Raw genomic sequence first — 13,480 nt, forward strand, 5'->3', positions numbered from 1 at the left:
AATAGCTAGAGTTAAGTGGCCTGAAGAGTTCTCTTCTTCACTGGGTATTTTTAGGACCGACCACTAGAGTCCGTTCAACCTCCGTAAGAAGGTATGAAATCACCTGAAATGACATCAATATCTGCAGTCCACCGTAATTGGGAGAGTGGAACGCACCCCACTGCCGCGGCAGAATAACGAGGTGCATTCTTTTTCGATAGTCTGGCCCACCAGAGATTCGATGTTATGAGAGCGCATGGGCGAAATGCGACATCTGTGTCACGAAAATAGTGTAGAAATCAAGAATTTGCGTGTAGCAGGTTATAAAGAGAAGGGATGTTGGGAGATCATGGCTAGCTGGGCGGCCTGGTAGGTCTCGCGTTGAACTTGAACAGGATGCAGAGTACCGCATAGGATTCTCGAGGCGCATATTCTCTTCTGCCGGGGTGAGATTGGACGACGACTGGCTTGATGTGGCAATTTCGGGATAAAAAGCTCTGAGTATGTGCCGTGTTTGTGTTTGACGAGTGGTGGATCTTGATACAGAGGGAGTGGGTAGTGAGACGAAATGATGCTCCTCTGCTTTGCAATGTTCACAACGCCCTGTGTTTTGTTAGATATGTAGAGTAACGGGAAACCGTTGACGAGGGTAGCTTCGGGCTAGCCAGTTCCGCAATTACTTAGTTTAGCGATAGTAGCTTCTCGCATTGCAAACATCGAGCCCTATGGCGCAACAGGGAGAGATTGTTTAAGGTTGAAAAACTCCATGTTAACGTCGGAAGTCTCTCGTGTGATTTCTGCCCATTGGCATTGGGGCGAATGATATAGAGCATCCACACCCTGAGTCTTAAAAAGGCGAAGATTCGTGTAGCGCCGTCAAATTGAGACTTTATGAGACTCTAGTGGCATGTAGAATAGAAAAATATCCGGTGACAAAGGTCCGACCACTTGACGCCGTATATTTATATACGCAACTCAGCTCTTCGCAACACACCAAGCCTCGTTGATGCCATTTGATTGGAGACATCTCTCGCTCTGATCCAAAGTACTGACGACATGTCTCTTCTATTAGTATATCCGATTTTTGTCAATTTGTATGTGCGATCGCCCTTGTAGATTCATCATCACCCGTATCACTTTCTTCTCTTGGCGTGATAAGTGAAAGTGGAAATACATCTTTCCGCTGATATCGCCGAGAAGTCCTTTCTTGAGTGTTTGAATGATAAATTCTCTGACTCGCAGACTGCGACATGCCTCTACTGCTAGCAAACAACGCCGGGAAGAGCGCGCCCGCAAGGGGCTTGATTGCTGGAATACTGGCAGCAATAATGGCGACACCCAATTCTATTCCCGACCAGATTGAAACGCCAAAGGTATCCCAGGTAGGGTCGGAGCTTTCGTATAATTTGACAATGTAGACCATTCGCACAATACTGGCTATGCAGGCACTTTTATTCAGTAAGTACCGCATTTATGGAAGTCATAATATCTTGTACTTACAACGAGCCCAGAGATAATAACCCGATGATGATGACTCGTTTCTTAGGTACAAGCTGGAGACCTGCTGTTGATTAGAAACATGTCTGAAGCAACTTCCACCTTGAGAGGGCCACATACCTAATATGGTTTTCAGTGGCAACGCAAATATCCAAATATCTGTCACCAGGGATAAAACAGCAGTCGTATACCAGAACGGAATAGACGCAAAGCAAGTATAATTTTGGTATTGTTCTTCATTGTAAACAGCATCGACCGGAGAGCATTGAAAGATCGTCGCGAGAATGACGGCGATACTCATGGCCGTGATGAACCCGATCGTACCGAGTGTGACTGCTCGAATATTAGGAAAGAGCCGCAGATATAACAAACAAATTGAAGCTTTGATCAGGCCGCTGATCAAAGTATATATGATATGCGTCACGTATCGAATCTATACAGCCACACATATTAATTAGTCTGGGGATCCAACACAGCCTTGGAACTTGTTGACACTGTACCTTTGCAGCTGGGACCGTGCCATTTTGATCAATATTCCATTTATGCTTCCCTGTTCCATGCCTGACTCCTATTTCATTGCATGAGAGAGGAGATGATGACACAAGGCTGAATACGACCCACCCAGACCCGCGACCACCACGTTGAGAGCGGCCAATACCGTGGCTATCACCATTGTCCAGTCGTCCAGACCAAACTGTTTTACGATAAAGATCCTAGAGATCGCTCGAAGACCCACAATGACCACCGCAAGACCTGTCACTGTGCCATTGATGATCAGCAGCAGAGGGCCACGGTTTTCGACCTAGACGAGTGATTGTAATTAGAGAGAAAATTCCTGCAAAAATGTTCTTTCGTCTTCAATCGCTGTAGCCAGCACTTGCCTCCTCTAATCGCGGCCGAAGAAACGCGGTCATGCTTTGCAAGAGTAGCGGATTACTGGTAAAGTAAACTTCTAGAGTCCTGTAAGAAGCAATATATGCTCAAAACATAGCCAAATGATTTTTTTCACATCACATTTCTGTTGTTTTAATAGAATACATGTCAAGTGGCCCAGTCTCCAAGCAAGCTCTGGAGCACTTGAGACACAAGATGTGCTTTTGACGCGCTAAGACGGAGCAAATTCGATATTCGCCCCTGATCTAGCAGGGATGTATTTATGAGGATTACTATTGTCTGGCGACAGGCCACTTAAATGCCCCATAATTGGACAGAATCCCGGGTTTACCAAGCTCTAGTCCTTCCAAAGATCCACACTTCCCGCGTTGATAATATAGTTCAAGCCCGCGACTTTAGCCGGGAGCTGGTGGCACGATTTTCTGGCTTCAAACTGTTCCATCTAATTACTTGTAGAATATCGCCCATGGGTTCATATAAAATGTTCTCGCTACATGAAGGGGTGTCGCCGGCAAGTATGGCATTAAGCATTTTCCCCCGTAGAAATTCGATGAATATGTCGGATTTCACTTGCATTCCCTTACCACTGATGACATAATCGGCTTAAGGCGGACGCCCATTGCGGGTTGCTCCTAGTCTCGGCATAACTTTTTCGTTCCCCGGAGTCACGGTCATGTTAGACTAGGGGCTCTCACAATTCCCTTGTTGATTTGAACTACTTGCCGTGAATATGTGAAATAAGACCATGAAGTACCCCACTCGCCGCGTGTCTCCGAGTCCCTTTATATTGCGAGCCCTTTAGTCTCCAGGCGAAAAATAGTCCATATATAGAATTTGTTTACACCCTCATCTGATCAGTACTGCCTTCCTATTCATCTTATCATCACAGTCAAGCGCTTAGACAACACCAATGCATTTTCTGTTGCAGAAAATCCTGCTGGGATCAACCTTGGCATGCCTAGCCAGTTGTCATGCCATCACTCAAAACCTAGGCTTGGACTATCGCATTGACGTTCATTCCCATGTCGTTCCGGAGATCTGGAAAGAGGCAATGATTTCTGCAGGCTACCCAGTGAAGAATGGCACCTTGTATGCAGATGGCTTCCCAGTTCCCGATTGGACATTAGAATCGCACATCAGCAACATGAACACCCTTGGTGTCAATTTCTCGGCCCTCAGTGTCAGCGCTCCTGGCGTGTTCTTTATAAAAGAGGCTCACAAGGCCAAGAAATTGGCCCGAAGTATCAACCTGCTGCTTCATAGCTACACTAAAATTCACCCTACTCGACTTGGAGCTCTCTGTCTTCTACCTCTCCCTTTCGTTGACGAAGCAGTAGAGGAATTAAAGGTATGGCTACGACGTTCCCTGGCAAAATTGTCTGGCTGATATCGAATCTAACTTGAAAATCACAGTTTTGTCTGGACACCCTCAAGTTCATTGGCGTGGGCTTGTATACCAACGCCGACGGCACATATTTGGGTGACTCCGCCCTTGACCCTGTTTTCTCTGCCATGAGCGAACGCAGGGCTAGTGCGTTTGTTCATCCAGCCTCCCCAGGCTGCACATCCGTCGCCATGGGATATCCCATCCCAATGACGGAGTATCCTTTCGATACCGTTCGTGCCATTGAGAATCTACTGATAGCCGGCCAGCGTGCACGATTTTCCGACCTCAAGCTAATATTCGCTCACGGCGGTGGCGCAATCCCTTATCTTGCTGCCCGTATTGCCGGAATGGCATCGCTTTCCTGGTTGGCTGGGCTGTCGGCTACTGAATCCATGGCGCAACTTGCCGGATATTATTATGATACCGCTAGCTCGGCCTCTGCTATACAGCTCACGGCCCTAAAGAGCTTCGTTAACGCGGACCAGATTGTGACTGGAACGGACTGTAAGTTCTCACACTAGTGAATCGAAATATGTGTGACTGCATTATACTAACGCAATTAGATCCATATGTTCCAATCGCGCAGGCGGAACCTGCCATAGCTGCCATCCAACATAATGGTAACTTTACCGATGAGGCTATGAGCCAGATCAACCACCAAAATGCGTTGACTATCTTTCCACTGATTGCCGATGCTTTGAAACTCGGGGGACACTAGTGTTTTTCATAGTGTCAAAAATCTTAGAAAGGGGTGGTGTGGATGAATTCATTTGGGCGATATACATAGTTTCCAGAATCTTGTTTATACACTGAAGAATAAGGTAATTGTTAATTGAACGCCGCAGAGTGCTAGTTAGATATGGCACTGAGTTCGTTAGGTATGAGAAATTGAGTATCTATAATTCAGGATACCTATGGTACCTAGGGCGGAGTTTAGCGGCTACTAGCTAATTGGTTGATGTGGAGTAAGTGGAAATAGTGCACAGGGCTTTCTTCTAATTGGGCTAGTTGTGAGGATTCTTCGGGTCATTGGGGCCATCCTAGGCGACGAGGTTTCTCTCCTTCTCGTCGGGCATATCGGCACCCGAAAAGGTGTAGGCTTGTGAGGGCCTGGATTGCCCTATATTTTGTGGGTGGAAAGCATCCGATCGGGGTTTCATTTCCATTGGAGTGAGTTCGTCGAAGATAAGAAGTTTGCTAGATCCAGTCAAGCAGTCGGAATAATATAAATGTAATTAGAGCCATCTTATACATCGGTTATGTCTCTATGAGCTTAGATCATTACAAATTTCTTTAGTCTTTGACATCTATAATGGCTTTTTTCTCGGCACTCATAGCAGCAGAAATTTAATGTTCTTGTGTAATGTCGGAGCGAAGATAGCTCCTAGTAGTCAGTTTCTATCGATTATCTATTATAGGGTATGTCCGGTCCAAGAGCCGAAGGTTCGCTTTCGGGTAATTGCAGAATCCGGCAAAGTTATTAGGAAAACCCCGATTTATTAGATATACGTATTATGTTCGCTATAGACGTACTGTATATCCTTTATAAGTTAATTTATGCCAAATCTCAATTAGCCCGCAGTAACTATACAGTAACTATCTCGGAAGGCGGAGGGCTTCTATTAGAGGTGGATAGCTGATTCTTGGTTAAAAATTCGCTCCTTATTTTTTAATGCTCTTTATTAAGCAATAGTACACTTAGATCCTGTCAGGACCCAAGTACTAAGCAGGTCTGACGATCTATATCTCGCAGTCTATGTGAGACTGCGAGATGGCCAGTTCGCAGGTGCGAACTGGACCCAGGGCTGAGACCCGCAATGCGAGGGCTCATGACCTCACATGACCCCACATTTGTATATAAACAGTTCAGGGGCTGGAGTCGTGGACTCCAGCGATTAGTTCAGCATTGAACCTGTCTACTGCTTTCTCCATTCTATTGCCCGAATCCACCTAAGTCCCAAGACCCTCGTAACGGGGTCTTACAGGAAGTTCGAATTCTATCTCGGCAGCTGTTAGACGACAGGGGTAATTTTAGTAGAAGGAAAATGCGTAATTAAGTAAAGATATAATCATAATGGTTTTGCTAGACGTTAGTTAAGCTCTCTTAAAAATTGTTAAATACGCACCGGATTCGGCACTATCTTTTAATCCACAAATCCTTTAAGATATAGTCTGGAGGTTGGTGTCGAGATATAATTAGGGCGATCCTCCGAGTAACCTATTTTAATACTGTTAGTTTCGCTATATCGATAAGGGAATAGAGATGTATAATTTCCCTAGCGATCTCACTAAATCAAGCCTCTATCGCACGGTCTCGAGAGACCTAACTCCCTGCCTAGTATTGAACTATAGTAATTAATAGTCCTGCCTAGAAATTTTGGAATTTGTCCTAATCGTTATACTTATAGTACCTGTTGCCGGAGAATATAGTCTTAATCCCACTTACTATTAAGAAGATATTATCAGAAAAGATATAAAGCTCTACGAAATCGATTACCCTCTCTATAGTATGGAATTCCTTTTGGTCAATAGTATACATCGCCCCTAAAAAGACTATAGAAGCTAATAACGGTACAGATGTTGTTTTTAGGCTTAAAGGTAGGCTCGTGCACTATCGGGTGGCTTAGATGCTAGTATTTGAAATATAGAGCGATAAACTTCCGGATACATACTGTTATCAGGAGAAATATAAGGTTAGTAGAGAGGTCTTTCTAGGATTTAGCGTCTTTTAAAACAATCCAACCTTATGCTAAGATAGGAGATAAGTTTAATTAAGGCTATCACGAATGGCGGTTCAGGTCTAAAAGTTATATCTCCCTAAAGTGTAGAGAGATCGGGCTTTACTTAGATAGATGTGAGTAAACAACATTTCCACTATCGTATAAATCTTCTGGAAATCCACTGCCGAAATGGTCATTCAATAAGTCGAAAAATATAGCTTAGGGTAGTTCAGAAACACTAGAATCTATACATATTAAGGTATGGTCCGGAACGTTGCTTCCAACATGCTAGAGGATGCTCTGAAGCTCCTTATCACGCAGAACTGTCTAGTAACGATATGCCATTCCCCGGGTCCGGTCATCACGGGGGCGGATGTCTGAATTTCTCTGTGAAGCTGTCTGTCCCGCCGTTGAGTAAGAACTTTACTGACCCGCAGTCTGATGCTTGGTTGTAAGGCTCTTGGTTCATTAACGACGACCTTCTGATCCGTTCATAACATATAAAGCCACCCGCTAACAAGTTCCTCCTCAATTCATAGGATCTCTCCTGGTGCCCCTCTACGGACGTAGTATCCGTACTGTCGGAGCTGCTCCTCGGAAACTACACCCCCTATCCCATCTACAACGTCAAAAATCCCCCGCGACAGCCGTGGGATGAAATGATAACAATACTGAGCGAGGCACTGGACATTCCGAGCTCAAATGGAGTTCCTTACAAAGAATGGATAGCACTGGTGAAGAACCACTCTAGTTCTGTGGGGGCTAAGAATCCGGCTGCTTTGATTATTGACTTTTTGGAGACGCATTTTGTGCGCATGTCCTGTGGGGGTCTGATTCTAGATACGACCCATGCCGCCGAGCACTCCCCCACTCTAGCAAATCAGAGGCCGGTGGACTCCCATCTGGTTCAAAATTATATTTCAAGTTGGAAGGAGCTCGAGGTTTTGAAATGAGATCGGTGTTCATTTCTATAGAATTGCCAAATCCCCCAGTGAGATATCTCTGAATTTAGGAGCTTTAAATTATAGTTCATAAGCTACATGTCTCCTGTGATATCTCAACCTTTGCCAAGTAACGCTCTATCAAGGTCAGACTAGTTCATAGTTTGCAAAGTGGGCCACGTACTTGCGGCTACCCATCTTATACTCAGATAACCTAGCAGGTCTTTCAAAAGTCGGATCGACGGCTCCGGATCGACACCCCCAAGTACCCTAACATCGCTAAGACACACCATAGCGGTCTTATATAGGCAATGAGGGAGAAACACGGACAAAGCCATCATCTCAATCGGGGGAGAGATTTCCCCCCCTCGCGCGCAATCTCGTGGACGAGGGACTTGAGAATATTGAGTGATGTGCGGATACAATCCTCATTGTCGGGGGCAGCCATGTGAGATCCAACTTCGAGAGTTTCGAGCATGGCACTAGTTAACAGCGTTCGGATTAGTCACTTAGTTTTGAACTTGCGCTGGGCAGCGATACCTTCTACATAATGCTAATGCGCTATCCGATAGAGGATGGGGCGGGTTCGAATTGTCGCTTTGGAAGGTCACCAGAAACGAGGTTACAGATTTGAGAATCTGGACCGCCTCAGCGCCATTGAAAAGGGGATGCGATTTGGTCGCATGGATGTGAACGAGCACCTGGTCCAAGAGCTGGGATGCGTGGGCCAACCTTGTGAATGAATCCATTTCTACCTTCGCCCAATCTTCAGAGCCCTATTTTCGAAGTTATTTTCAGATGGAGTTGGGCGAAGGCTTGGCAGCAGTCAGATGGTCACTCACCCTCTGGCCCTCTATCGCAGCTATGGATTGACAACTGTGAGTATTGGATGCTTGACCATTTTTCAGCGAGACATATCTACCACGTGTTCTTGATTCAGTATGAATGACATCTATTGTGCATCCCCGGGGCATAGATATCACCTGTCCGTTATGACGATGCCGCGCCAAGTCTGTCGTGCCTCCTCGACTTTCTGTGGGTCCCGGAAGACCTTGCGCAGGTCCTTGCAGGTAGCACCAATCCCTAGGGAGACTGCGGCGCGTATATTGGCTGCAGTGGAGATGTATGCCGAGGGGTATATGCTATGACCGATCTCGAAGATAGTCAGGAGAAGTCGACTCTGTAGCATTTCTAAAGAATTCGTCCCCATCGCTGGCCTGGGTTGTATAATCAAACTGCTCGCTCCAGGAAATCATTGTTTCTTGTCTTCAATATCTAAAGTATTCGGTAAGTGAGTAGCGCATGCAAGCGAGCCTGCCAGTGATGTTTCATTATGACAGTGAGGCTCTACCCCTGAAGTCTTTAAAAATTGGCTCATCCTATCTATCCCCGTCTTTTGACGCGCTTCCCTACTGCGTCTGATGGACCCGCAACACCTGCATTGCCTCCCGTATCTCCCAACACAAACCAACTCGTCTTCCAGATGACTGGCTCGAGATGATATACCGCCGAGTTCGTCTTGAAAACGAAGGATTTCTGCCTACATCTCGTTCTTTTCGCTGAAGGAGTCCTCTAGATACATACGGATGCGGTTAAGATCACCGCTTATTTCACGGTTAGCGCGTTCCAATTCGCGGGATTTTGCAGTTTATAAACCGCTTTCTTCCCGTCACTCCGGGCCGGTTGCATCTTGTGTCCATCATTAGCCCCGTTCAGGCCCCAGAGGTGGCTCGATGGATCGGAAAGCTCACCTCTTCTTTTGACAGGTGGTCGCGTTCAGATTGGGCAACATAATTCTTGATTGCCTCAACGATACCATGTTCTTTGCACCTGTCTTTACCTTTGCTCGTGGTTGGAATGGTAACGCCCATGTGTACTACCTTAACGAAGGAAATCCTTGGGAAGGTACTCGGAAAGGTAGTGCATCCCACATTCTTGATGTCGTGTATCTCTTCCAGAACTTTCGCGAATTCTTGACCGCTGATCAACAAGAAGTGGGAATTGCGTTTGCGGAGGATATCTTCAAGTTCTGCCATGGTGTCTCACCATGGCCAGCCGTGACTATGGGGGATTTTGACAAAGGATTCTCAGCCCGGTTTTATGGATCAGGCGATGAAAGAGTGCCTAAAAGAGTTGTAACCCAGCCTTATGGCGATGAAACTATGCGCAGAGATGTTTTGCATAGTCTTGCCGCACGAGTGAGCTTAGAGGATTTGGCCAAGGTGTTTATGGCATTCAAAACGGCTGAGTGATTTTCTGAATAAGAATTGCCATGCCTCCAGCACTACACCATCTTACCGTGGCTTTGATGTTACATGTAAAACCCAATATCTCCTTTGACTTTCTTAATTAGCTATTCAACCTTATCGCTTTTCATGTTAAGCAGACTCTGTCTGGAAACTCGATCCAAGCCACCAATAATGCTGTACAACTCGTGTACCATTGTACCTGGATTCCTTTTCACAGGGTAATTATGGCGATCTAATTTGAAACCACACCTCAGAATCGACTCAAGCTCCGCGGCATTAATAGGAAATCGCTTGCTAGGAGGCACTAAATACTTCGACCAAGCTGCAATTTCACGAAACTGCCTGGAATTCCTCATTACCGCAACTACTACGAAATCTTATTTTGATCCGGATTCACGTGGAGCGTTGAGGAGCTAATTTGCGGGTTCCAGCTGAAGGGGTCTGGAAAAGATTTGGCGGGACTAGAAACTACGTATAACAATTACACGACATCTATTGCTCTTCTGCTCTACTTATTTTCACTATTTTACCATATATATAGACCCAAGTGTTTCACACTCCATGGCGAACTCGTTACCTCCCCCTGGTCCTCGGCCCTAAATTCGCGGACGTTTCTACAAACATGCACCAATCTCTCTACTCTATATACAGGAATGTTTGCCGCTACACTCGATGGCCTGTTTGTACTTAACGAATCGAAACTAGGCATTATCCCATCATTCAGTGCTGCATGTTTTTGTCCTTTTTTCAATGTATTGACAGCCTATCCCAAGGATGTTTTTGCCGGACAGAACGATTTTGTATGCCGAAGCGTAGTATTGTACTTTCCCCTCAGCGTCAAAGGCTATCTGAATTGATTCTTTGCTATAATAGACATAACTCTTGATACATTCAGACGTGAGTTGCAACGGGCAATGGTGAATGGTGGGGTTTCTGTTTCAACGGAGATCGGACTATACGCTATATAAAGTTATGAATTCACTGACTTATATGTACTGTTTCCGACACAGCCACAGTATATTACGACAAGCCACAGCTTAGGGTAAGACAAAAACATGGGTCTCTCCGTTCTGGAAACACTTTCATGTTTGTTTCCTTGGTCGTTCGATCTTAATTTACCGCTTTGGTCCTTCGATTCCATTTGATCACGCGTCTACATTCTTCGGATGTAAGGGATTGTAAGCAAGACGCCTGCCTACTGACTTCTAGTCTTTGCCTTCGCCAATGACTAGTGCGGACTAGAAAGCAACATGCCGCTCCTTCGAACCAAAAATAGAAATATGGCCCCATTCCAAAGTTCTTTCCATAATTATTTTATAACCCCGCTTTTCCATTATATCAGTTTTGAAGAAAGAATACAAAATACTATCCGAAATATCACTGATCAAAGTCCTGTCGAGAACTTGCGCAGTCCTACATGTATATTGGTGTTGCGTTCCACAAATGCTCGTTACATCTGGTTCAACAAGCCACATTGTCGGCATTCTACCGTTGAGCGAAAGCGGTTTCAAACATCGCAACGATTGCGAGACAATGCCTGAAACCCAGGTATCGCCCACGTTACAGGAAGCTTCCCTCTCCAGGCTGAACACGATGACAGCAAATCAATCCATTATGAAAAACGCTGGCATACTTGTCACAGAATCCGCGAAGATCTCACCCACTTCGATTTCTACATGCAGGAATAAAGCTGGCGTCAATTCTCTCAAAATTAAAACGCGCCCCAAGACTTTAACTGTGACAATCTCTACATTGAAAGTCAAGCGGAAACAAGATGAAGTATTCCATCTCAGCAAAACTACTGGTGAAACGAGCGAAATTATAGCTCAGAGTCTTCCTTCGCCAGCGGATATTAGCTTGCTTTCTGTTTTCTTCAGATCAAGTAAGACCAAGCACCTTCGGTCGACAAGCTCTGCATTATGGAAATTGCCAACTGTTGGTGAAATCAACACGGAGTTTTCAGACCCCGAAACAATACTCCTTGGGCCTCAAGTACATTTTCCGCTACACATAAGAACGAACCTAGAAGGGCGTCAAAATACTTTGACGTCAGGTTTACTTGAATCCTTACTTTCGCATCGAAACCTAAAAGAAGTGGATCTGATTCCAAAATCGCTTCTCAAAATTATACCGCTTGAATTTCTCCAGCACTTAGGGGAAAATAGCAGAATTTGCCCGGCTTGGACAACACAGGGCCAGAGATGCAAAGTTCGTCATGCTGTCAGATTTATTTCAGTGCAACTCCAAAACTTAGTCACTGTTAACCCTAGCGTACTTCTACTAGTTATTCAACGGCTGATAGAAGCGCTATTCTGCGCATCACATCAGAAGGTCGCATCTCGAGAACTTGAAACCTGGAGAAAGGAGTTTCAACAGCTCTCAATGATCCAAGATCGTGAATTTATTTTCCCAGTGGATAATGAGCGTTTATGTGCTGTTGTTCACTGGATATATCTGCTAGGCCGGGCAGCACAGTCTCAATCATCTCCGTCCTCTTCTATGCAATCTACAGTGGACAAACTTGTCCAAATAGACCCGCCTCTGGTAAATCCAATTCAAGTGTTCGAACCTTACGTCGGCAAAGCCTTCTCGGGGACAACATCTGAAGAGCTTGCAAAACTTCTTGCTAAGCCTCTTCAAAAAAGCGACATCAAATTTCAGGGCATGATCTACATTTTCTGGCAACCTCCAAACTTTGGCCACCTGAAGATCGGACGATCTGCAAATGTGCCCCGCCGTCTAGAACAATGGAACAAACAGTGCAAAAAGTCCATGCAGCATTTCTTTCCGGAGAAAATAGGAGACGCAAGTATACCTGATTTACGGCAAATTCCACATATATCGCGCGTCGAAGCTCTGGTGCATCTGGAATTGATGCAATACAGAAGAAAGGAGAAGAAGTGCCCCGGTTGTTTAAAATCGCACGTAGAATGGTTTGAAACCACCAAGGATATTGCGATAGGAGTTGTCCGCAAGTGGTCGGATTGGATGGCCGCACTGCCATATGAGAAACAGATGAAAGATGGCGAAGAACATTGGGTTCTGAAAAGTGAGCAACGGAAAAATCTAGATAATCTGTGTCGCCCAGGGACAAAATTTTCAACTCCTTGCTTGCCTTTTCCCGAAGAGGAGGAAAACATCTCATCGCCTTCGACACTCCATTTTAAGTGTGAGATAGGAAAAAAGGGCGCCGGAGACTAGACTGTCGTGCAAATATTAAACAATAATCGACGAGCAACATAATATATGCGAGAGTACACATACAGCCAAGGCTTTGCTTTGTTTCTTATTGCCACTTAGCACTCCAGATGTTTACACGATGCCTGTTGCTCTTCTGTTCTACTTGTATTCACCATTTTACCATAAATATGGACCCGACTGTTTCACACCCAACGACGAGCCTGTTGCCTCACCCTAGTAACTGGCCCTGAACCCGCGAACGTTCCTACAAACATTCACTGTTCTCTCTGCTCTGTGTGCAGGAATCTTTGTCGTTGTACTCGATGTCACTATTATTACAACAGCCTTACCGTTGACCGGTAGACACTTCCAATCCAGCTCCACGTATACATGGATCGGTAGTCCTTATATACTCGCCAATACCGCCAATGTTCCTGAGTAGGGCAATATTTCGGATATTTGGGGTTGAAAGCCCTTGCTCTTACTTGCGACAGCTATTTCCTTTGCTGGAAGTTTGGTTTGCGCCGTGGGGCATAAGATCGAAATATTCTTGTTTGGTCCCGCCGTGCAGGGGCTTGGGGCAGCTGGGAAGATTACCCTTGTGAACATCTGCATGAGTGATTTGTTTTCTAT

At 45.4% G+C, this 13,480-nt stretch overlaps 6 protein-coding genes across 6 annotated transcripts; 4 read left to right on the top strand and 2 right to left on the bottom strand.

Annotated features, from left to right (window-relative positions):
- Positions 1–3,280: 3,280 nt before the first annotated feature.
- On the top strand, positions 3,281–4,475 carry N7529_001279 (amidohydrolase family protein; the record flags this gene model as incomplete). The annotated part of the gene is made up of 3 exons (XM_057236810.1): positions 3,281–3,718; positions 3,784–4,261; positions 4,321–4,475. 3 exons carry the CDS (start codon positions 3,281–3,283, stop codon positions 4,473–4,475), a joined length of 1,071 nt encoding a protein of 356 aa, XP_057103613.1.
- Positions 4,476–6,762: 2,287 nt separating this feature from the next.
- On the top strand, positions 6,763–7,430 carry N7529_001280 (polyketide synthase; the record flags this gene model as incomplete). The annotated part of the gene is made up of 2 exons (XM_057236811.1): positions 6,763–6,852; positions 7,017–7,430. The coding sequence occupies 2 exons, from the start codon at positions 6,763–6,765 to the stop codon at positions 7,428–7,430; spliced, it is 504 nt and encodes a 167-aa protein (XP_057103614.1).
- A 76-nt stretch (positions 7,431–7,506) lies between these two features.
- Positions 7,507–7,756, bottom strand: N7529_001281 (uncharacterized protein; the record flags this gene model as incomplete). Its single annotated transcript, XM_057236812.1, has 2 exons — positions 7,507–7,556; positions 7,603–7,756. The coding sequence occupies 2 exons, from the start codon at positions 7,754–7,756 to the stop codon at positions 7,507–7,509; spliced, it is 204 nt and encodes a 67-aa protein (XP_057103615.1).
- Positions 7,756–8,628, bottom strand: N7529_001282 (fungal specific transcription factor domain-containing protein; the record flags this gene model as incomplete). The annotated part of the gene is made up of 4 exons (XM_057236813.1): positions 7,756–7,900; positions 7,959–8,194; positions 8,261–8,336; positions 8,402–8,628. 4 exons carry the CDS (start codon positions 8,626–8,628, stop codon positions 7,756–7,758), a joined length of 684 nt encoding a protein of 227 aa, XP_057103616.1.
- Positions 8,629–9,235: 607 nt separating this feature from the next.
- Positions 9,236–9,670, top strand: N7529_001283 (uncharacterized protein; the record flags this gene model as incomplete). Its single annotated transcript, XM_057236814.1, has 1 exon — positions 9,236–9,670. One exon carries the CDS (start codon positions 9,236–9,238, stop codon positions 9,668–9,670), a length of 435 nt encoding a protein of 144 aa, XP_057103617.1.
- A 2,379-nt stretch (positions 9,671–12,049) lies between these two features.
- N7529_001284 (GIY-YIG nuclease family protein) lies at positions 12,050–12,868 on the top strand (the record flags this gene model as incomplete). The annotated part of the gene is made up of 1 exon (XM_057236815.1): positions 12,050–12,868. The coding sequence occupies one exon, from the start codon at positions 12,050–12,052 to the stop codon at positions 12,866–12,868; it is 819 nt and encodes a 272-aa protein (XP_057103618.1).
- Between the last annotated feature and the right edge of the window lie 612 nt (positions 12,869–13,480).

This window comes from Penicillium soppii, assembly GCF_028829465.1.
Source record: "Penicillium soppii strain IBT 18220 chromosome Unknown utg000001l, whole genome shotgun sequence".
Taxonomy (NCBI): Eukaryota; Fungi; Ascomycota; class Eurotiomycetes; order Eurotiales; family Aspergillaceae; genus Penicillium; species Penicillium soppii.